Source organism: Ranitomeya variabilis, chromosome 2 (genome assembly GCF_051348905.1).
Source record: "Ranitomeya variabilis isolate aRanVar5 chromosome 2, aRanVar5.hap1, whole genome shotgun sequence".
NCBI classification, from domain to species: domain Eukaryota; kingdom Metazoa; phylum Chordata; class Amphibia; order Anura; family Dendrobatidae; genus Ranitomeya; species Ranitomeya variabilis.
Genome location: NC_135233.1, coordinates 259,178,629 through 259,203,980, shown reverse-complemented (window position 1 = coordinate 259,203,980; position 25,352 = coordinate 259,178,629). Strand labels below are relative to the sequence as shown.

The 25,352-nt window shown below is 44.6% G+C and overlaps 1 protein-coding gene and 1 long non-coding RNA gene across 3 annotated transcripts in view; one reads left to right on the top strand and one right to left on the bottom strand.

The window, feature by feature from the left end:
- The window catches only part of COL5A1 (collagen type V alpha 1 chain), a 251,738-nt gene that overhangs the window by 115,917 nt on the left and 110,469 nt on the right, over window positions 1-25,352 (bottom strand). For both annotated transcript variants that reach the window (XM_077284776.1, XM_077284775.1), the window contains exons 11-12: window positions 13,703-13,765; window positions 6,416-6,490 (exon numbers count right to left, since the gene is read on the bottom strand). In XM_077284776.1, coding sequence (XP_077140891.1) covers window positions 6,416-6,490; window positions 13,703-13,765 — 138 coding nt within the window. The remainder of the gene's footprint in view (window positions 1-6,415; window positions 6,491-13,702; window positions 13,766-25,352) is intronic.
- The window catches only part of LOC143805436 (uncharacterized), a 513,942-nt gene that overhangs the window by 484,855 nt on the left and 3,735 nt on the right, over window positions 1-25,352 (top strand). The window lies entirely within an intron of this gene.

The window sequence follows — 25,352 nt, the reverse complement described above, 5'->3', positions numbered from 1 at the left end:
TGCCCAATTACATTTATACATGCTGTGGTGAGAGCACCAGGCCATAGAGAAAGTCGAGCCCTGGCTCAGGGCCCACCTGGCCGTCCCCTACAGTGAGGCTGGATCGGCATTTTATTCTAGGCAGTAAAAACAGCATTTTGTTGTCTACAAACAAACCAAGTGACGTTTTTATCCCCACCTCCGCCTCTGCCCGTGCTGCTTTTATGCAGGCTGAAAACTGCTCCCTTTATGAAAACAGATCTTAGATTTATTCCTGCTTAAAAGGCCCTATCAAGACTCCATGAAATTGCTGTGTATTGAATTATAGATAAATCACATTTATATCTCAAGGATTTTACTGCAGCAAAGAGAGGGCAATGAGCCACAGACATAAGGCTTAACGAGTGCAAGTTTAACCTGTGCAGTACTGAAGGCTTTTAGGTTAGGTACCATTATAATCCTGCAAACTGCTCCCTCCAGTGGCACAGGCAAAAACTACACGGAATGAAAATGGAGATAAACTCATGGGTAGCAAAATATTAATATCAAATATAATAAAGTTTTTTTAATTTCATCGCCAACTCTAGCTCGCACTTTTCTGTTTACTAAGGTTATGGCCAGACGGTGCGCTCAAAACCGTACTCACCTGCGGCATCCTAAGTGACATCAGCGGTAGTCACTGAGGCTGCGCAGACTCCCCGCCTGACGCGGTGAACTTGACAGCGTGGGAAAATGTTCAGAAACTTTCCCACACTAATGAGTTCATGTCTGGTCAGGCAGGGAGGCTGCGCAGGCAGCTTTTCATTCATTACACAGTGGTTTACAGTCGGGGCAGTAGCATTAGCACCGCTCCGGGTTGTAAACTATTTAACCCTTTGAGATGGATTGCAGCGTGGTACTTGACTGTACGGCAGACAGGTATGGGATATTGTTGCTTTTTTATTTGGGATTTTTTTTTACAGACGAACAGGGGCTTCGCTTGGTTTGAGAGTGTAATATAGATGATAAACCTGTATGTTTCATTATTTTATTATAACACTTTAATTTTAATGTGTGTGTTTTTTTAACCCTTTCATACTAGATTAATAATGGATAGGTGTCTTAGGCTGCCGTCACACTATCAGTATTTGGTCAGTATTTTACATCAGTATTTGTAAGCCAAAACCAGGAGTGGGTGATAAATGCAGAAGTGGTGCATATGTTTCTATTATACTTTTCCTCTAAGGCCGGGGACACACACAACGTATAAAAAAACGGTCAGTTTTTCACAGACGACAATCGCACAAATGTTTCCTAAACAGTGATCCGTGTGCAGTGCAAGGATGCGATTTCCTCGCATCAAATGATCCTTTTGACATCCGTGTGACATCCGTATGGCATCCGTACTGCGATATTTTCTCGCAGGCTTGCAAAACCGACATCTAATGGATTTATGTGCTCAAATGTTCGTTAAAACATATATACAGTATGTATATATATATATATATATATATATATATATATATATATGTGGGTCATTGAGACACACACACACACATATATATATATATATATATATATATATATATATATATATATATATATATATTCTGTATTTATATTTAATTCAGCGCGATATATGTGAAAAGCCGGTAATTCAATTGCCGGCTTTTCAATTCTCCTTCCGAAACCCGACATGATATGAGACATGGTTTACATACAGTAAACCATCTCATATCCCTTTTTGGGGGCATATTCCACACTACTAATGTTAGTAGTGTGTATGTGCAAAATTTGGGCGCTGTAGCTTGTAAAATAAAGGGTTAAATGGCGGAAAAAATTGGCGTGGGCTCCCGCGCAATTTTCTCCGCCAGAGTGGTAAAGCCAGTGACTGAGGGCAGATATTAATAGCCTAGAGAGGATCCATGGTTATTGGCCCCCCCTGGCTACAAACATCTGCCCCCAGCCACCCCAGAAAAGGCACATCTGGAAGATGCGCCTATTCTGGCACTTGGCCACTCTCTTCCCACTCCCGTGTAGAGGTGGGATATGGGGTAATGAAGGGTTAATGTCACCTTGCTATTGTAAGGTGACATTAAGCCAGATTAATAATGGAGAGGCGTCAATTATGACACCTATCCATTATTAATCCAATAGTACGAAATGGTTAATAAAACACACACACATTATTAAAAAGTATTTTAATTAAATAAAGACACAGGGTGTTGTAATATTTTATTAGACTCTTAATCCACCTGAAGACCCTTGTCACCTGAAACAAAGTTTCAAAAAAACAAACAACAATATTCCATACCTTCTGTCGTTCTGTCCCACGTTGTAAATCCATCTGAAAGGGTTATCTAATTTTACAAGCAGAAGCCTGTTAATGCAGCCGCTTCTGCCTGTAAAAACCCCGGGGAATGAATGGAAAGCAGGGGAATGAGCTGTAGTTACCTTGAGTTGCGGTGATGCGCCCCCTGCTGGATGTCCTCATGAACTGGAGCCTTGGAATTTTTCTCACGCTCGAGTTCATATGAGGACATCCAGCAGGGGGCGCATCACCGCGACTCAAGGTAACTACAAGTCATTCCCCTGCAATCCATTCATTCCCCGGGGGTTTTACAGGCACGAGCACTGCTTTAGCAGAGCTCCTGGCTGTAAAATGATTTAACCCCTTCAGATGGATTTACTTCGTGCGACTTGACCTGAGCAACGGAAGGTATGAGATATTGTTGTTTTTTTGTTTTTTTTTCCTTTGTTACAGAACGAGGTGGATTAAGAGTCTAATAAAATATTACAACACCCTGTGTCTTTATTTAATTAAAATACTTTTTAATAATGTGTGTGTGTTTTATTAACCATTTCGTACTATTGGATTAATAATGGATAGGTGTCATAATTGACGCCTCTCCATTATTAATCTGGCTTAATGTCACCTTACAATAGCAAGGTGACATTAACCCTTCATTACCCCATATCCCACCGCTACACGGGAGTGGGAAGAGAGTGGCCAAGTGCCAGAATAGGCGCATCTTCCAGATGTGCCTTTTCTGGGGTGGCTGGGGGCAGATGTTTGTAGCCAGGGGGGGGCAATAACCATGGACCCTCTGTAGGCTATTAATATCTGCCCTCAGTCACTGGCTTTACCACTCTGGCGGAGAAAAATGCGCGGGAGCCCACGCCAATTTTTTCCGCCATTTAACCCTTTATTTTACAAGCTACAGCGCCCAAATTTTGCACATACACACTACTAACATTAGTAGTGTGGAATATGCAAAAAAAAAAGGGATATGAGATGGTTTACTGTATGTAAACCATGTCTCATATCATGTCGGGTTTCGGAAGGAGAAATGAAAAGCCGGCAATTGAATTACCGGCTTTTCTCTAACACCGGTGCGTATTTCTCGCAATGCACATGCATAGTCCGTGTGTAATCCGATTTTTTCTCGCACCCATAGACTTGCATTGGCGAGTCTCGGCCGAGATACGCTGACAATTGCAGCACGCTGCGATTTTACTCGGATCCTGAATACGGCGGAGAAAATATCGGATGATGGGAGCTGCACTATAGATTAACATTGGGCCGAGTGCTATGCGATTTTTTATCGCATAGCACTCGTCGGTATTACGGTCTAGTGTGACCCCGGCCTAATTGTTCCACTCCTGGTTTTGGCTTACAAATACTGATGTAAAATACCGACCAAATACTGCTAGTGTGATGGCAGCTTTATTGACACCTCTCCATTACTAACCAGCCTTAATGTCACCTTACAATAGCAAGGTGACATTAACCCCTTATTACCCCATATGCCACCGCCACAGGGCAATGGGAGGGAGGCTAAGTGCCGAAATGCGCCTTTTCAGGGGTGGCTGGGAGCAGATTTTTTTAGCCGGGGGGGGGGGGGGGGGGCGTTCAACTACCATGGTCCCTCTCTAGGCTATTAATATCTGCCCTCGGTCATTGACTTTCCCTCTCTGGCGGAGAAAGTTGCACGGGAGCCCACGCCAGTTTTTTCCGTGAATTAATCCTTTAATTGAACACCTACAGCTCCAAAATTTTACACACAGGCACTACTAACATTATTAGTGAGGGACATATAAAAATCTAACGGATATGCAATGGTTTACTGCATGTAAACCATGTCTCATATCCTGTCGGGTTCTGTAATGATTTTACAGATGCCGACAATTGAATTATTGGCTATTCTGCTACCATATACTGTACATAGCCTGTATATACGTTTTCACCAATATTTGAGCCCATGGATCCATTATATGTCCATTTGGCAACCCGGCGAGAAAATCTTGCCATACGGATGTCACACGTATGCTTAGATGTGAGAAAATCGCATCCTCGCACTGCACACGGATGACATACGGATTACTGTTCAGGGAACATTTCTGCGATTCTCGGCCGTGTAACATGGACCGATTTTTTATACGTTGTGTGTGACTCCAGCCGTAGAGGCTTTACGGCTTCTCAGGTCTTTTAAACCAAGCGACACATGTAGTTTCCACGTGGGTTTGGCAGGAGTGTGACATTTTGTGAAACAGCTTGAATCAAATGATTGTTCTTTTGATGCAAACAGCAGTTCTTACTAATAGGAATCTTCCAGCAGTTCGGCGACAATAGTCAGAAAACATTTGTGACACGATCCCTACCATTAGGAGAATGGACACATCTCTACGCCTTGAGGCCATGGTCACATATAGCATAAACACGATGGGGTTTTTATTTCCACTGCTTTTTTTGATCAGAAAATCTGCTGTGTTTAATTATTCAAGTAAAGTGGATGTGATTTTATGAGAACTCCTGCACACGGTGTGCTATAATACACTGTTGAACTGTGTATTTTCTGGGGTGCTTTTTCCCTATAGACTTCTATATTGAGCCTGAAAAATGCATTTAACAAAGGTAATGGAGTTGTTAAGTGCAGAAGCCCAATATTTCTACACTAACAAATAAATAATAATAAAAAACAATGCTGCACCAAAACACATCTTTGTGACCAGGCCAAATTTTTCAAATCTTACCAGAGTCACTTTATGTGGCAATAACTCTGGATTGTTTCAACAAATCCCAGTGATTTTGAGAATGTTTATTCAGGACACCTTGTATTTTATGTTAATGGTAAATTTAGGTCGATATGATTTGTATTTATGTGTAAACATATCATAAATTTAGCAAAAACTTCTAAAAGTTAACAATTTTCAAACTTTGAATGATTATCCCTTTAATGCAGATAATCAGACCAGAGAAAATAGTTAATAAATAACATTTTCCTCATGCCTGATTTACATCCGCACCATTTGTAAAAATGTTCTTTTATTTTGTTAGAAGCTTTAAAATTATAGAAGTCACTTTTCATTCTTTCAAGGAAATTTATAAAACTTATTTTTTAGGGCCCTTTTCAGTTTTGAAGTGTCTTTATATTGGAAAACTTCCAAAGTGTTACCATTTTAAGGCTATGTGCCCATGTTGCGGATTTGCGTGCGGATTTTTCCGCACCGTTTTTGCAAAATCCACAAGTAAAACGCACTGCGTTTTACCTGTGAATTTATCGCGGATTTCCTGCAGTTTTTGTGCGGATTCCACCTGCGGTTTTACACCTGCGGATTCCTATTGAGGAGCAGGTGTAAACCGCTGCGGAATTGACATGCTGCGGAAAATACAAAAATTCCGCGCGGTATTTTCCGCAGCATGTGCACTGCGGATTTGGTTTTCCATAGGTTAACATGGTACTGTTCAATGCATGGAAAACAGCTGCGAATCCGCAGCGGCCAATCCGCTGCGGATCCGCAGCCAAATCCGCAACATGTGCACATAGCCTAATAATGGAACCCCTCATCATATTCTAAATTGCTATCAGGTAGTTTATTAACCCTTCAGGTGTTTTTCAGAAATTAATCAAAGTGGCATGATAAGAAAGAAAAATGTTATTTTTACCACCTAAATGCTGTTAAACTTCTGCACAGGCCGCTATAGCCGGCACACTCTATGGTCATTATTTGGCCATAAATAGCCATGTCAATCATCAGGACCACACAATCATGATCTCAGGGTGCCAACGTGGTTAAAGAGGAAGCCCTCACACTCTGTTAACCATCTAGATGCGTAGTCACTACTAACAGCAGCATCTAAGGCGTTAAATTGCCATGGTCGGTACCTACATTGATTGTGACTGATGCAGCAGGGTGTCAGCTATAGTGTACAGCTGACAGCTGCTGCATTTTCACCAGTCGGGGATGCTAGTCTCTTATATCTCAGGTCAGTTTAAAGGTGAAGCTGCAGCAACACCACAATAAAATCACAGTAATCCGATCCCATTGCCATTGCGTATTTTGGTGCAGTTACCTGCAGAAAAAAATACAGCAGAAAAAAACAGTTATGGGAATATGTACTAGATGAAACCGATGCATTAATACAGCACCTGTACTGACATCCGTGGGTACTTACGGGTAACATGATCATAGTGCCTGGAGGTCCAGGTAAACCATCAGCACCTGAAAGTCCTGGTCTTCCTGGGGGTCCCTTATGGGTGATAAGACAGATATAACATAATGCATTAACACAACATGAATAATTCTACTCAGTATCCAGATAAAACTCAACATTTCAAAAGTGGAACTTCTCTAGAACCAGAACCTAAACCACTGTACATTCCTATTCCAAGAGACGCAGGTTCTGTAAATGCACAGACATCATACATGGACTGTCTCCACTGGTGTCAGATCAGACCTTTGATCACTGTTCCCCAACTCCGGTCCTCAAGAGCCACCAACAGGTCATGTTTTCAGGATTTCCTTAGTATTGCCCAGGTGATGGAATTATTGCCTGTGCAGGTGATGCAATTATCACCTATGCGATACTAAGGAAATCCTGAAAACATGACCTGTTGGTGGCTCTTGAGGACCGGAGTTGGGGAACACTGCCTTTGATCATGTTCTGGTCTCTTGTGCAGCTCTTATGGGACATGTGGATGGGGAAAATTATTCTCAGGACCCATTCATTTTTCTTGGAATGCATTAACCTGTGCAGGATTTCCATCTGACACAAGGAAGCACCAAATAATGGACAAAGGGGCAGTTACCATTCTGAAACAAGAGTGATCTACTAGGCCTTGCTGATACTGGGAGGCAATGGTCCAAAGAGTGGAATCCGCAGCATCTGAACTTATCTCACGGGGCACCCGCACCTCCCATACATTGTAACGTTTTCCAATGTTTAAAAAATTTGTATTAGCTAGTGAGGCGATTATGTAGCAGGACAATCTGAAATAAATTGATATTATTACTTTTTGCATAAGACCTGACTGCACCATATGATGAAGAATCAGAATGAATGGTGGTAATCGTATGTAATGTTATATGCATCTGCTCATAAGTGCAGCGCCCCAGAGTCCTGGTCGTTGCAGTACTGTGGCTCCGCCACTAAGGGGAGCCATGGTACGTCCGATGGCACTGAAGGAGTTCATCGGACCAGGTATCACAGACACCAATACATTTCACAGTCGGGCCTCCAGGGGGAGCTAAGGGTTCTATTCATTAGGCCACTCCCCACCATTGTGGGTAAACTGGGGGTCAGGCAGGAAGTTAGGGCAGAAAGCTGACTGGGTTGGAACCAGGCAACACCTGGTGGCAGAGGGTGTTGTGGGAGAAGATTCGGTAGGGTCCCTGTCAAGGGTGGGATCCTGACAGAGGCCTGGCTACAAGAAGGAATGTAACGGGACCGTGCCTGCTCAGCATAGCGGCGGTGCCCAAGGAAGGATAAGAAGCGAGATAGATTGTGCTGAGTGAGAAACGAGATCAAAGCAAGAAGGAGAATACCAGTAGGAGTCGTGCTGTGAGACCGAGGCAACATCCTACTGAGGCGCACAACCGGCGGCCGGAACGCCGAGGGAGTATTACAATATTCAGCTTCAGGCAATACTCTAAACCAACGGCAGGACAGTCAGTCTAAGGCGGGCTGTCTCACCCAAATCACCTATGCAGTATTGGGGGGCAACTTGTGGAGAGGGGCGACTCTAGGGTCCCGGAAGAGCTCCGAGCCTACCCGTCATACGGGTGCCGTCCTAACCGTAACATCAGGGAGGGACGGAGGATTAGCAGAACATCATCTAATCGAGTTGTGAGGGAACTTAAGAAACGGACACAACAGTTGTGGGGACTTTCCGTAAGCACAGCAGGGAAGGACCACAACACCTAGCGCTAGAAGGAAGGCACAGATTTCCACCTGTTAAGAGAACTCTGGAGGTGCCATTGGACCGGCCGGACTTGCGCAGCCTGGTTATCCGGATTCCGGACTGAGGACCCAGAGATCTTCAGTAAAGAGGTAAAGAGACTGCAACCTGGTGTCTTCGTTATTTACTGCACCGCACCACCACCACCACTACCACCATCTACATCTATCACTGTACGCCCCTCAGCAGGGCCACGGACCGGGTCTAGCCACCGTGACAACCCCAGAGCAGAGACTCAGAGGCCCGGTACCGGGTACCCCTCGGCCCTGCGGCAGTGGGGGCGCTACAACTTGGCGTCACGAACAGGATGTACTTAAGCTTGAAGAATCAGGTCATGTGTGCCTTGGAACTGTGATTTATTGTGCTTGGACTGTACTTTATTGCAAAGACTGTGCTGTGCCACTTGCCGCCAAAATCCGCCGCCATTACAGCGCTGAGGAGAGCGCAGGAGAAGAAGAGGGGCGTGAAGTGGGCGTAGACAAGCTGGAGAGCGCGAAAGACAATGGCCGCCCAGTCTAAATATTTCTGCACCATGAGGATGTGTCCGTCAGCAGCAGAGATCCGCCTCCTGATTCTCAATGGTGGGCGGAGACAGCGGAAACGACACCGCCCACGAAGGAGAGAGCGGGAAAAGAACCAGGAAGCGACTCACGTGGAGGACGCCATGGCCAGCAGCTCAGAACCCGAATATGGGGTAGAAGCAGAAGTCTCCCCCAACTACCTAGACGAGTACTGCAGCCAATTCTCCGCGGACAGCGCTGATCTGTTGCAGGCTGAGATCGGAGACCTGATCCACCAGCTCCTTCAGCTAAACACGGAGGCCCAGGCTCCGCACCAGGTGGCGCCGGAAGAAGGTCCTCTGACATCGGATCCTGTACCACTACCGGAGTTGTTGCTGGGATCCTCGCCGACACCGCCAGCGGAACCTGCCGCGGAGGAGGAACCTGCATCGGCTGGTGAGTCCGTCGACCCTGTCCCGCCAGCAGAGGACTTGTTAATAGGCCCCGTTGCGGCACCCCCTCTCCCTGGGACCCATAGACTCCAACGCCTGTTACCATGGGAGGAGGAAACGGGCATGGAACACTGCCTGAAGGCCCCGATCGCGCCAACCACCCTGTTGTGTGAGACCCGTGCGGAGCGCACGGTATGCCGCTGGGTGAACCCAGGATCCAACCTTATGGGGTTCCCCGGGGTGAAAACACAGGAAGGGGAGATGGTGCAGGCCCTGAGCTGGGAGGAATACCAGGCCCAGCTGGAACAGCAGTGGAAGGAGAATAAAAAGGTGTACCAGGCCGGGCTGGAGGCCTACCATCAGAAAGACCTGGCGGTCAAGGACCGAACCCGCAAGGACCCCACCGCTCACCAGGCCCCGCGCAGGCAGGGCATCATCACCACCTTCAAGCTCCGTGGAGGCTGGGGCTTCATCAAAGAGCCGGGCCTGTATGCGGAGGTGTTTGTAAACCGAAGGGATGTTGAGTCGCATCTCAGAGAGGGCCACCCAGACCGGGATCTCTACCCGGGGGATGAAGTCTCGTACACCAGGCACTTTGGGGAAAAGGGGTGGTTTGCCCTGAATGTCCGCAAGAGGCAGAACCCTGTGACCCCCCCGGTTAAGGTGCCAGTGAAGCTGACCCCTGTAGCAAAGGTGCCCCCTTGTGGTCAGCCCATGGTCATTGCCAGGACCACCGAGATCACTCCAACATGCACTATGGTCAAGACCACAACGTGCAGCATCGTCACTTCAACCACCATCGTGGCCAAGGAGGCGCCTCCTCAGGCGGGTGGTGCTTCCGCTGCTCCAGCATCGAAGAAAGTGGGTACACAAACCCCCAGATGGGACAGTACTCCACCTTACGCAGTGCCAGGCGGCGGGCAATATCCTAAGGGGTTGCCTCCGCCGGTGCTGCCCCCTGATTGGTTTAAGTAAGATCTTAAAACTCTGAATATGTAAATAGTTCTTTAAACTGTTTTCTGCTATGTTGCAGCTAAACCCGTTGAGGGTTAACTCTTAAAGGGATCCCTTTGTTGACCCGGGATCCCTATTGTTTTGTTTGCTTTTCCTACCTTCCCCTGTTATCAGGAACTGCCGCCATCATGAACAGTGCATGATACAAACTGCTTGTAAATAGTTCGCACCTTATTAAAGGTGCTCCCTACTGGTTTTACTTAAAGAGAGACTCTTTGCGAAGATACCGCACCGGAGCTTTTGCTGAGTATGGACTGGTAGCTTGAGAAGATGTGCTACCTCATAAAGACTTGGTCCCCTCTTAAAGGGGATGTTCACGTATTGCGCTGATGAACCGTATTGCCTTAAGACAGTTGGGTGGCAATAATGTCTTGGAAAGAGAAAGTAATAATGTTGATATGAACACGTTAAATGTACCTAACTAGTTAAATGTGAAAAGTGTTTGATAATGTTGATGGAAGAACGAGGACAGGAAGTGAACCCGTAGGGGTTAGTTGGTGAGTCCTCCTAGGAGCCATACAGAGAAGGCTCAGTAGTTTTGAACTGAAGGAAAAATGTTATGTTCTATACTGTGTATAGTAGTTGAAAAGGCAGTAGGCCCGGGCTGAAAGGGGCGGTCCTGTAAGGAAAGGAGAGGCAGTAGGTCTGGAGCCGTTAGGACAGGCGGTCCTGCAGATTTAAAGAAGGGGAATGAAGTTAATTGCCTTATAATGTGTTATAAGAAGGTCTTTAGTGGATTCAGAGTGTACATCCTTAAAGGCAACGTTGACTTAATGTCTAAAAATTTTGCACTTAGTAGAATACCCGGTTGGGTAAAGAGAGTTATTTATAGAAAAGTTATTTAAAAGTATTTAACTATGTTTGTAACGTTCAAGTGTCCTCACCTCCCATAAAGGGAAGCTCTGTTCAAGTATACTTATTGTTATTGCATTCAACAAAATTGTATGTCTTTTTGCCAACCTGTATTGTTGTTTTCTTCCCAGTCCAGGAGTACTGGATTTAACCGGGGGGGAGTGCAGCGCCCCAGAGTCCTGGTCGTTGCAGTACTGTGGCTCCGCCACTAAGGGGAGCCATGGTACGTCCGATGGCACTGAAGGAGTTCATCGGACCAGGTATCACAGACACCAATATATTTCACAGTCGGGCCTCCAGGGGGAGCTAAGGGTTCTATTCATTAGGCCACTCCCCACCATTGTGGGTAAACTGGGGGTCAGGCAGGAAGTTAGGGCAGAAAGCTGACTGGGTTGGAACCAGGCAACACCTGGTGGCAGAGGGTGTTGTGGGAGAAGATTCGGTAGGGTCCCTGTCAGGGGTGGGATCCTGACAGAGGCCTGGCTACAAGAAGGAATGTAACGGGACCGTGCCTGCTCAGCATAGCGGCGGTGCCCAAGGAAGGATAAGAAGCGAGATAGATTGTGCTGAGTGAGAAACGAGATCAAAGCAAGAAGGAGAATACCAGTAGGAGTCGTGCTGTGAGACCGAGGCAACATCCTACTGAGGCGCACAACCGGCGGCCGGAACGCCGAGGGAGTATTACAATATTCAGCTTCAGGCAATACTCTAAACCAACGGCAGGACAGTCAGTCTAAGGCGGGCTGTCTCACCCAAATCACCTATGCAGTCTTGGGGGGCAACTTGTGGAGAGGGGCGACTCTAGGGTCCCGGAAGAGCTCCGAGCCTACCCGTCATACGGGTGCCGTCCTAACCGTAACATCAGGGAGGGACGGAGGATTAGCAGAACATCATCTAATCGAGTTGTGAGGGAACTTAAGAAATGGACACAACAGTTGTGGGGACTTTCCGTAAGCACAGCAGGGAAGGACCACAACACCTAGCGCTAGAAGGAAGGCACAGATTTCCACCTGTTAAGAGAACTCTGGAGGTGCCATTGGACCGGCCGGACTTGCGCAGCCTGGTTATCCGGATTCCGGACTGAGGACCCAGAGATCTTCAGTAAAGAGGTAAAGAGACTGCAACCTGGTGTCTTCGTTATTTACTGCACCGCACCACCACCACCACTACTACCACCATCTACATCTATCACTGTACGCCCCTCAGCAGGGCCACGGACCGGGTCTAGCCACCGTGACAACCCCAGAGCAGAGACTCAGAGGCCCGGTACCGGGTACCCCTCGGCCCTGCGGCAGTGGGGGCGCTACATAAGCAGCGGAGAGATGACTGTGGCAGCCATTGTCTCTGCACCAAGAGACTGTAGTATAAACCCTGTATAAATCTGATGTCAGGGCCAGATGCATTCACAATTGTGCCTGATGTTTAATGCATGACTGAGCATTAATCAGTCAGGAGAGATCAGTTTACTACATTATCCGACTGTTGCACACAAGACTCAAAAAAAAAACAATTATCAATTACAGAGACTTTTACGCTGATCATAGACTGGGAAGAATGACAATAAATGACTTTTGGGTGTAATAAAACACTCATATTCACATTCGATGCATCTGCTTTCCATATACGGGTCCGAAATGTTCTGCGTTGGTACGGGGATCGTGACTACATCTCCTAAACCCTCTAATGGCTCCTGGTCTACAATATCCAGCTCTGAAGAGGGGATATATGCAACATCAATACTTTAATAGTCTAATGGTTAAGAGTACACAGCAGAAAATAAAGCTATGCAATAAATGGCAGTGCAGTACCCAGGCTTGGCCACACGGTGGCCCTATCAATTATTTTCAGTTTCAGCCAGCTTTACGTTTGCACATGGTATCATCTCTTTACTGCCAATGTTTCTTATTTTACATTTATTAAGGACACAGAGAATATTTTTGGAAGATTTGCAGCCACCCTGCCATGAATGACACACACGTCACCCTATGAGGCAGGAAAAGGTTAATTTACCGGATTTCTGCCCCATCGTTCACCATACCTCCCGCCTTGTCTGAGCGATGTTGGCTTACATAGTTCACGGCACACCCTGCAAACAATTCCTGTTCCTAATGAGAGCCATATGCAGGAGTCGCAACGGATGATGTCATGTGTTCTGCCGTACACGGCTGGGAGCAATAAGGAATGAAGACTTTTCGCTTGGCCACCATTTGGTGGAATGAATACCTGGCCTGGGCCTGTAAGCCTGATGAACTTTCCTGCCCTACTCAAAGAGCATTAGATTTCATGTAACAGACCGTGACATGACACGGAGGATCTGCTGAAAAGTGCACCCTATGGGCAGAGCAAGTGCAGACATGACAGCAGCAATAAGCCATTCTGTGGATCCAGCCTCAAAGTCTGAGAGGTCACATTTTACCTGTGTGCATTACAATCAATGCTTCAAGAGGAGACAATCCTGGAGAATGTGGGCGCAGGGGGCAAAACAGTGCCCACCGCTCCATGTTACAGAGCCGCAGGGACTGCATGGGCCACACAACAGGCTCTGCCATATGCATGTAACATGAAGGATCGCAGGCCCATCACATAAAAAGGCTTCTGGGACGCCAAATGTTATATACTGTACGTGCGCTCCGACCTGCACCGAGGAACACAGGAGGCAGGTAAATCAAGAGTATTTGGTTCTTACCCTTTCACCAGGGTCACCAGAAGGACCAGGGGAACCAGTAGTACCAGGAGGCCCAGGATAACCCTACGTAAGAGGGAGAAAATGGATCAATGTGAAATGTTAGTGACAGATAAAGTGAGACAAGCAATATTAATCGCACTAAACTACATTTATGTGATAGCGACTCTCCAACTACCGTGTTTTTCCGAAAATAAGACAGTCTTATATTATTTTTTGCCCAGAAAGATGGACTAGTGCTTATTTTCAGTGGATGTCTTATTTTTTCCATGATCAACAATCCACATTTATTCTTGAACAAAAAAAAAAATCTACATTTATTCAAATATAATCGTTTTAGACACACTGCACATACACATGTATACATTACACACACTGCACATACACATGTATACATATACACTGCCCATACACATGTATACATTACACACACTGCACATACACATGTATACATACACACTGCCCATACACATGTATACATACACACTGTCCATACACATGTATACATACACACTGCCCACACACATGTATACATACACACTGCACACACACATGTATACATACACACTGCACATACACATGTATACATACACACTGCCCACACACATGTATACATACACACTGCCCACACACATGTATACATACACACTGCCCACACACATGTATACATACACACTGCACACACACATGTATACATACACACTGCACACACACATGTATGCATTACACACACTGCACACACACATGTATACATAGACACACTGCACACACACATGTATACAGACACACTGCCCACACACATGTATACATAGACACACTGTCCATACACATGTATACATACACACTGCCCACACACATGTATACATACACACTGCCCACACACATGTATACATAGACACACTGTCCATACACATGTATACATACACACTGCCCACACACATGTATACATACACACTGTCCACACACATGTATACATACACACTGCCCACACACATGTATACATACACACTGCCCACACACATGTATACATACACACTGCCCACACACATGTATACATACACACTGCACACACACATGTATGCATTACACACACTGCACACACACATGTATACATAGACACTGCACACACACATGTATACATACACACTGCCCACACACATGTATACATACACACTGCCCACACACATGTATACATACACACTGCCCACACACATGTATACATACACACTGCCCACACACATGTATACATACACACTGTCCACACACATGTATACATACACACTGCACACACACATGTATACATACACACTGCACACACACATGTATGCATTACACACACTGCACACACACATGTATACATAGACACTGCACACACACATGTATATATACACACTGCCCACACACATGTATACATACACACTGCCCACACACATGTATACATACACACTGCCCACACACATGTATACATACACACTGCACACACACATGTATACATACACACTGCACACACACATGTATGCATTACACACACTGCACACACACATGTATACATAGACACACTGCACACACACATGTATACATAGACACACTGTCCATACACATGTATACATACACACTGCCCACACACATGTATACATACACACTGCCCACACACATGTATACATAGACACACTGTCCATACACATGTATACATACACACTGCCCACACACATGTATACATACACACTGCCCACACACATGTATACATACACACACTGCACATACACCTGTATACATAGACACACTGCCCACACACATGTATACATACACACTGTCCACACACATGTATACATACACACTGCCCACACACATGTATACATACACACTGCCCACACACATGTATACATACACACTGCCCACACACATGTATACATAGACACACTGTCCATACACATGTATACATACACACTGCCCACACACATGTATACATACACACTGCCCACACACATGTATACATACACACACTGCACATACACCTGTATACATAGACACACTGCCCACACACATGTATACATACACACTGTCCACACACATGTATACATACACACTGCCCACACACATGTATACATACACACTGTCCACACACATGTATACATACACACTGCCCACACACATGTATACATACACACTGCCCACACACATGTATACACAGACACACAGCACATACACATGTATACATATACACACTGCCCACACACATGTATACATACACACTGCACATACACCTGTATACATACACACACTGCACATACACATGTATACATATACACACTGCCCATACACATGTATACATACACACTGCACACACACATGTATGCATTACACACACTGCACACACACATGTATACATAGACACACTGCACACACACATGTATACAGACACACTGCCCACACACATGTATACATAGACACACTGTCCATACACATGTATACATACACACTGCCCACACACATGTATACATACACACTGCCCACACACATGTATACATAGACACACTGTCCATACACATGTATACATACACACTGCCCACACACATGTATACATACACACTGCCCACACACATGTATACATACACACACTGCACATACACCTGTATACATAGACACACTGCCCACACACATGTATACATACACACTGCCCACACACATGTATACATACACACTGCCCACACACATGTATACATACACACACTGCACATACACCTGTATACATAGACACACTGCCCACACACATGTATACATACACACTGTCCACACACATGTATACATACACACTGCCCACACACATGTATACATACTGCCCACACACATGTATACATACACACTGCCCACACACATGTATACATACACACTGCTCATACACATGTATACATTACACACACTGCACATACACATGTATACATTACACACACTGCCCATACACATGTATACATACACACTGCCCACACACATGTATACATTACACACACTGCACATACACATGTATACATTACACACACTGCACACACACATGTATGCATTACACACACTGCACACACACATGTATACATACACACTGTCCACACACATGTATACATACACACTGCCCACACACATGTATACATACACACTGCCCACACACATGTATACATAGACACACAGCACATACACATGTATACATATACACACTGCCCACACACATGTATACATACACACTGCACATACACCTGTATACATACACACACTGCACATACACATGTATACATATACACACTGCCCACACACATGTATACATACACACTGCCCACACACATGTATACATACACACTGCACACACACATGTATACATAGACACACTGCCCACACACATATATACATACACACTGCCCACACACATGTATACATACACACTGCCCACACACATGTATACATACACACTGCACATACACATGTATACATAGACACATTGTCCATACACATGTATACATACACACTGCCCACACACATGTATACATACACACACTGCCCACACACATGTATACATACACACACTGCCCACACACATGTATACATTACACACACTGCACATACACATGTATACATACACACTGCCCACACACATGTATACATACACACTCCGCACACACATGTATACATACACACTGCCCACACACATGTATACATACACACTGCCCACACACATGTATACATACACACTGCACATACACATGTATACATAGACACACTGTCCATACACATGTATACATACACACTGCCCACACACATGTATACATACACACACTGCCCACACACATGTATACATAGACACACTGCACATACACATGTATACATACACACTGCCCACACACATGTAAACATTACACACACTGCCCACACACATGTATACATTACACACACTGCACATACACATGTATACATACACACTGCCCACACACATGTATACATACACACTGCACACACACATGTATGCATTACACACACTGCACACACACATGTATACATAGACACACTGCACACACACATGTATACATACACACTGCCCACACACATGTATACATTACACACACTGCACATACACATGTATACATACACACTGCCCACACACATGTATACATACACACACTGCCCACACACATGTATACATACACACTGCCCACACACATGTATACATACACACACTGCCCACACACATGTATACATACACACTGCCCACACACATGTATACATACACACTGTCCACACACATGTATACATCACACACACTGCCCACACACATGTATACATACACACACTGCCCACACACATGTATACATATACACTGCCCACACACATGTATACATAGACACACTGCACACACACATATATACATACACACTGCTCATACACATGTATACATATACACACTGCCCATACACATGTAGACATAGACACATTGCCCATATACATGTACAGTGGGGCAAAAAAGTATTTAGTCAGTCAGCAATAGTGCAAGTTCCACCACTTAAAAAGATGAGAGGCGTCTGTAATTTACATCATAGGTAGACCTCAACTATGGGAGACAAACTGAGAAAAAAAATCCAGAAAATCACATTGTTTCTTTTTTTATCAATTTAATTGCATATTATGGTGGAAAATAAGTATTTGGTCAGAAACAAAATTTCATCTCAATACTTTGTAATATATCCTTTGTTGGCAATGACAGAGGTCAAACGTTTTCTGTAAGTCTTCACAAGGTTGCCACACACTGTTGTTGGTATGTTGGCCCATTCCTCCATGCAGATCTCCTCTAGAGCAGTGATGTTTTTGGCTTTTCGCTTGGCAACATGGACTTTCAACTCCCTCCAAAGGTTTTCTATAGGGTTGAGATCTGGAGACTGGCTAGGCCACTCCAGGACCTTGAAATTCTTCTTACGAAGCCACTCCTTCGTTGCCCTGGCGGTGTGCTTTGGATCATTGTCATGTTGAAAGACCCAGCCACGTTTCATCTTCAATGCCCTTGCTGATGGAAGGAGGTTTGCACTCAAAATCTCACGATACATGGCCCCATTCATTCTTTCATGTACCCGGATCAGTCGTCCTGGCCCCTTTGCAGAGAAACAGCCCCAAAGCATGATGTTTCCACCACCATGCTTTACAGTAGGTATGGTGTTTGATGGATGCAACTCAGTATTCTTTTTCCTCCAAACACGACAAGTTGTATTTCTACCAAACAGTTCCAGTTTGGTTTCATCAGACCATAGGACATTCTCCCAAAACTCCTCTGGATCATCCAAATGCTCTCTAGCAAACTTCAGACGGGCCCAGACATGTACTGGCTTAAGCAGTGGGACACGTCTGGCACTGCAGGATCTGAGTCCATGGTGGCGTAGTGTGTTACTTATGGTAGGCCTTGTTACATTGGTCCCAGCTCTCTGCAGTTCATTCACTAGGTCCCCCCGCGTGGTTCTGGGATTTTTGCTCACCGTTCTTGTGATCATTCTGACCCCACGGGGTGGGATTTTGCGTGGAGCCCCAGATCGAGGGAGATTATCAGTGGTCTTGAATGTCTTCCATTTTCTAATTATTGCTCCCACTGTTGATTTCTTCACTCCAAGCTGGTTGGCTATTGCAGATTCAGTCTTCCCAGCCTGGTGCAGGGCTACAATTTTGTTTCTGGTGTCCTTTGACAGCTCTTTGGTCTTCACCATAGTGGAGTTTGGAGTCAGACTGTTTGAGGGTGTGCACAGGTGTCTTTTTATACTGATAACAAGTTTAAACAGGTGCCATTACTACAGGTAATGAGTGGAGGAAAGAGGAGACTCTTAAAGAAGAAGTTACAGGTCTGTGAGAGCCAGAAATCTTGATTGTTTGTTTCTGACCAAATACTTATTTTCCACCATAATATGCAAATAAAATGATAAAAAAACAGACAATGTGATTTTCTGGATTTTTTTTTCTCAGTTTGTCTCCCATAGTTGAGGTCTACCTATGATGTAAATTACAGACGCCTCTCATCTTTTTAAGTGGTGGAACTTGCACTATTGCTGACTGACTAAATACTTTTTTGCCCCACTGTATAAATAGACACACTGCACATACACACATGTATACATAGACACACTGCCCATACACATGTATATATAGACACACTGCCCATACACATGTATACATTACACACACTGCCCATACACATGTATACATACACACTGCCCATACACATGTATACATTACACACTGCACATACACATGTATACATTACACACACTGCACATACACATGTATACATAGACACACTGTCCATACACATGTATACATACACACTGCCCATACACATGTATACATAGACACATTGCACACACACATGTATACATACACACTGCACATACACATGTATACATACACACTGCCCACACACATGTATACATACACACTGCCCACACACATGTATACATATACACACTGCCCACACACATGTATACATACACACTGCCCACACACATGTATACATACACACTGCCCACACACATGTATACATACACACTGCTCATACACATGTATACATATACACACTGCACATACACATGTATACATAGACACACTGCACATACACCTGTATACATACACACACTGCACATACACATGTATACATAAACACACTGCACATACACAAGTATACATAGACACATTGCACACACACATGTATACATACACACTGCCCATACACATGTATACATAGACACACTGCACATACACACATGTATACATAGACACACTGCACACACACATGTATACATAGACACACTGCACACACACATGTATACATAGACACACTACACACACACATGTATACATAGACACACTGCCCATACACATGTACACATAGACACACTGCCCATACACATGTATACATAGACACACTGCCCATACACATGTATACATAGACACTGCACACACACATGTATACATAGACACACTGCCCATACACATGTATACATAGACACACTGCCCATACACATGTATACATAGACACACTGCCCATACACATGTATACATAGACACACTGCCCATACACATGTATACATAGACACACTGCCCATACACATGTATATATAGACACACTGCCCATACACATGTATACATAGACACACTTCCCATACACATGTATGCATAGACACACTGCACACGCACATGTATACATAGACACACTGCCCATACACATGTATACATTACACACACTGCCCATACACATGTATACATACACACTGCCCACACACATGTATACATTACACACACTGCCCATACACATGTATACATACACACTGCCCATACACATGTATACATTACACGCACTGCACATACACATGTATACATACACACTGCCCACACATGTATACATTACACACACTGCCCATACACATGTATACATACACACTGCCCATAAACATGTATACATACACACTGCCCATACACATGTATACATAGACACATTGCACACACACATGTATACATTACACACACTGCCCATACACATGTATACATTACACGCACTGCACATACACATGTATACATACACACACTGCCTAAACACATGTATACATAGACAAACTCTACAAACACATGTATACATAGACACACTGCCCATACACATGTATACATAGACACACTGCCCATACACATGTATACATACACACACTCTGGGCTGGCATCAGCACTCGGCGTACCCGGGCAAGTGCCGGGGCCCTGGCGAGACAGGGGGGCCCATTCAGGGCCGGCGTTAGGGGCAGGCAGCTGCCAGTGCCTAGAGCCCCCGCTCCCCCAGGGGCCCTCAGCTAGCGGCACATCACGCAGCTGCTATGAGGCCCCTGTGAGGCAGGGGGGCCCGCTTGTCACAAGTGCCAACTCCCCCACCGCCGCATTGAACTATACCGGCGTCTGCCGGTAAAGTTCAAAGCAAATGATGGAGGAGAAAGCGTCACCTGACACTCTGACACTGCGCGATGACGTCATCGCGCACTCGCTGTGGGGCAGGCAGTGCAGCGGCAGCCGCCGAGACCAGAGCAGGGAGCAGCGCGGCGCAGGCATGTTGAGATGTGAGTAGTGTTTGGTTTTTTGTAACTATAACAGTGAGTACTGGACTATGGGGCCATTCTTGGGGGGAGGGGGGCTGTGCTGTATACTACATGTCTGTGCTATATACTACATGGCTGTGTTATATACTATGTGGCTGTGCTATATACTATATGGGCTGTTATATGCTATGTGGGCTGCGCTATATACTACATGGCTGTTCTATATACTACGTGGGCCGTGTTATATACTACGAGGGCTGTTATATGCTACGTGGGCTGCGCTATATACTACATGGCTGTTCTATATACTACGTGGGCTGTGTTATATAATATGTGGCTGTGCTATATACTACGTGGGCTGTTATATGCTACGAGGGCTGTGCTATACACTACATATCTGTTCTATATACTACGTGGGCCGTGTTATATAATATGTGGCTGTGCTATATACTATATTGGCTGTTATATGCTATGTGGGCTGTGCTATATACTACATGGCTGTTCTATATACTACGTGGGCCATGTTATATATTACGTGGGCTGTTATATGCTACGTGGGCTGTGTTATATAATATGTGGCTGTGCTATATACTATGTGGGCTGTTATATGCTACGTGGGCTGTGCTATATACTACATGGCTGTTCTATATACTACGTGGGCTGTGTTATATAATATGTGACTGTGCTATATACTATATGGGCTGTTATATGCTACGTGGCCTGTGCTATATACTACGTGACTGTGTTATATGCTACGTGGGCTGTTATATACTACATGGCTGTGTTATATGCTATGTGGCTGTGTTATATGCTACGTGGCTGTGTTATATACTACGTGGGCTTTTGTATATACTACATGGCTGTGTTATATGCAATCATGAATCGTAGTATGTGTTAAAGGAGGGGGGCCCACTGAGACTCTTTCGCCCGGGGCCTTAAAAACCTGGAGCCGGCCCTGCACACACTGCCCACACACATGTATACATACACACTGCCCACACACATATATAAATACACACACTGTCCACACACATGTATACATACACACTGCGCATACACATGTATACATACACACTGCACATACACATGTAAATATACATACACACACTGCACACACACACACTGCACACACACGTAAATATACACACACACACTGCATATACCAGCCTGTCTCTTTTTCAGTACCTCTTGTGACCTCACATGACTGTGAGGTCACCAAAGGTCTTTTAGCAGTTTTAATATCAGAACAGAAATACTGGGAGACTCAAAGAGTGGGGGACCCGAGAAATTGCCCAGTTTTCTCTCCTTCCCCCTAATGCTGGCCCTGCATACCAGTTCGTCTTGTCTTTAGTTCCTATTGACTTCTGTACTTAAATTTGACTTCTGGTTACATCATTGTCAGTTTATACCTCGGAATAAAAATGCTGGGGGGCCTCTAAGAGTGGGGAGCCCTTGGCAATTAACCAGTGTTCTCCTCCCCCCAAATGCCAATTTGGAGTGAAACTAGGGCTTATTTTGGAGGAAGCATTATATTTCAGGAATACTCCATAAATTCCTGTAAAATCCATGCTAGGACTTTTTTTTGGAGTAGATTTTATTTATGGGAAACTTGGTATTGTAAAATGACATCTCCAGGCATGCTGGGAATTGTGGTTTTGCATCAGCCAGAGAATCGAAGGTTAGAGAGCACAGCGATATAATATATATATATATATATATATATATATATATATATATATATATATATATAATTATATACATATAATGTGCTACAGACCAAAAGTTTGGACACACCTTCTCATTTAAAGATTTTTCTGTATTTTCATGACTATGAAAATTGTGCATTCACACTGAAGGCATCAAAACTATTAATTAACCCATGTGGAATTATATACTTAACAAAAAAGTGTGAAACAACTGAAAATATGTCTTATATTCTAGGTTCTTCAAAGTAGCCACCTTTTGCTTTGATGACTGCTTTGCACACTCTTGGCATTCTCTTGATGAGCTTCAAGCTGTAGTCACTGGGAATGGTCTTCCAACAATCTTAAAGGAGTTCCCAGAGATGCTTAGCACTTGTTGGCCCTTTTGTCTTCACTCTGCGGTCCAGCTCACCCCAAACCATCTCGATTGGGTTCAGGTCTGGTGACTGTGGAGGCCAGGTCATCTGGGGTAGCACCCCATCACTCTCCTTCTTGGTCAAATAGCCCTTACACAGCATGGAGGTGTGTTTGGGGTCATTGTCCTGTTACAAAATAAATGATGGTTCAACTAAACGCAAACCGGATGGAATATCATGCCGCTGCAAGATGCTGTGGTAGCCATGCTGGTTCAGTATGCCTTCAATTTTGAAAAACTCCCCAACAGTGTCACCAGCAAAGCACCCCCACACCATCACACCTCCTCCTCCATGCTTCACGGTGGGAACCAGGCATGTAGAGTCCATCCATTGACCTTTTCTGCGTCGCACAAAGACACGGTGATTGAAACCAAAGATCTCAAATTTGGACTCATCAGACCAAAGCACAGATTTCCACTGGTCAAATGTCAATTCCTTGTGTTCTTTAGCCCAAACAAGTCTCTTCTGCTTGTTGTCTGTCCTTAGCAGTGATGAAGGCCTGCTGCACAAAGTCTCCTCTTAACAGTTGTTGTAGCGATGTGTCTGCTGCTAGAACTTTGTGTGGCATTGACCCGGTCTCTAATCTGAGCTGCTGTTAACCTGCGATTTCTGAGGCTTGTGACTCGGATAAACTTATCCTCAGAAGCAGAGGTGAATTTTGGTCTTCCTTTCCTGGGGCGGTTCTCATGTGAGCCAGTTTCTTTGTAGTGCTTGATGGTTTTTGCCACTGCACTTGGGGGCACTTTCAAAGTTTTCCCAATTTTTCAGAATGACTGACCTTCATTTCTTAAAGTAATGATGGCCACTCATTTTTCTTTACTTAGCTGCTTTTTTCTTGCCATAATACAAATTCTAACAGTCTATTCAGTAGGACTATCAGCTGTGTATCCACCAGACTTCTGCACAACACAACTGATGGTCCCAACCCCATTTATAAGGCAAGAAATCCCACTTATTAAACCTGACAGGGCACACCTGTGAAGTGAAAACCATTCCCGGTGACTACCTCTTGAAGCTCATCAAGAGAATGCCAAGAGAGTGCAAAGCAGTCATCAAAGCAATAGGTGGCTACTTTGAAGATCCTAGAATATAAGACATAATTTCAGTTGTTTCACACTTTTTTGTTAAGTATATAATTCCACGTGTTAATTCATAGTTTTGATGCCTTTAGTGTGAATGTACAATTTTCATAGTCATGAAAATACAGAAAAATCTTTAAATGAGAAGGTGTGTCCAAACTTTTGTTCTGTACTGTATATTAGAGAACATATTTCTACCAGTGTCTGCTCACATTGCAGATTTCCTGGTGATTTCTGGAGGAAATTGGCCTATAGATGTCAGAGCTGCAATCACTGTGATGTTCTTTATTGTATCTCATGAACAGAAGCTCTGAAATACATTTCAAATGAGCTTTAATCTAGCCAAGCACATAAGATCAATGCTGGAA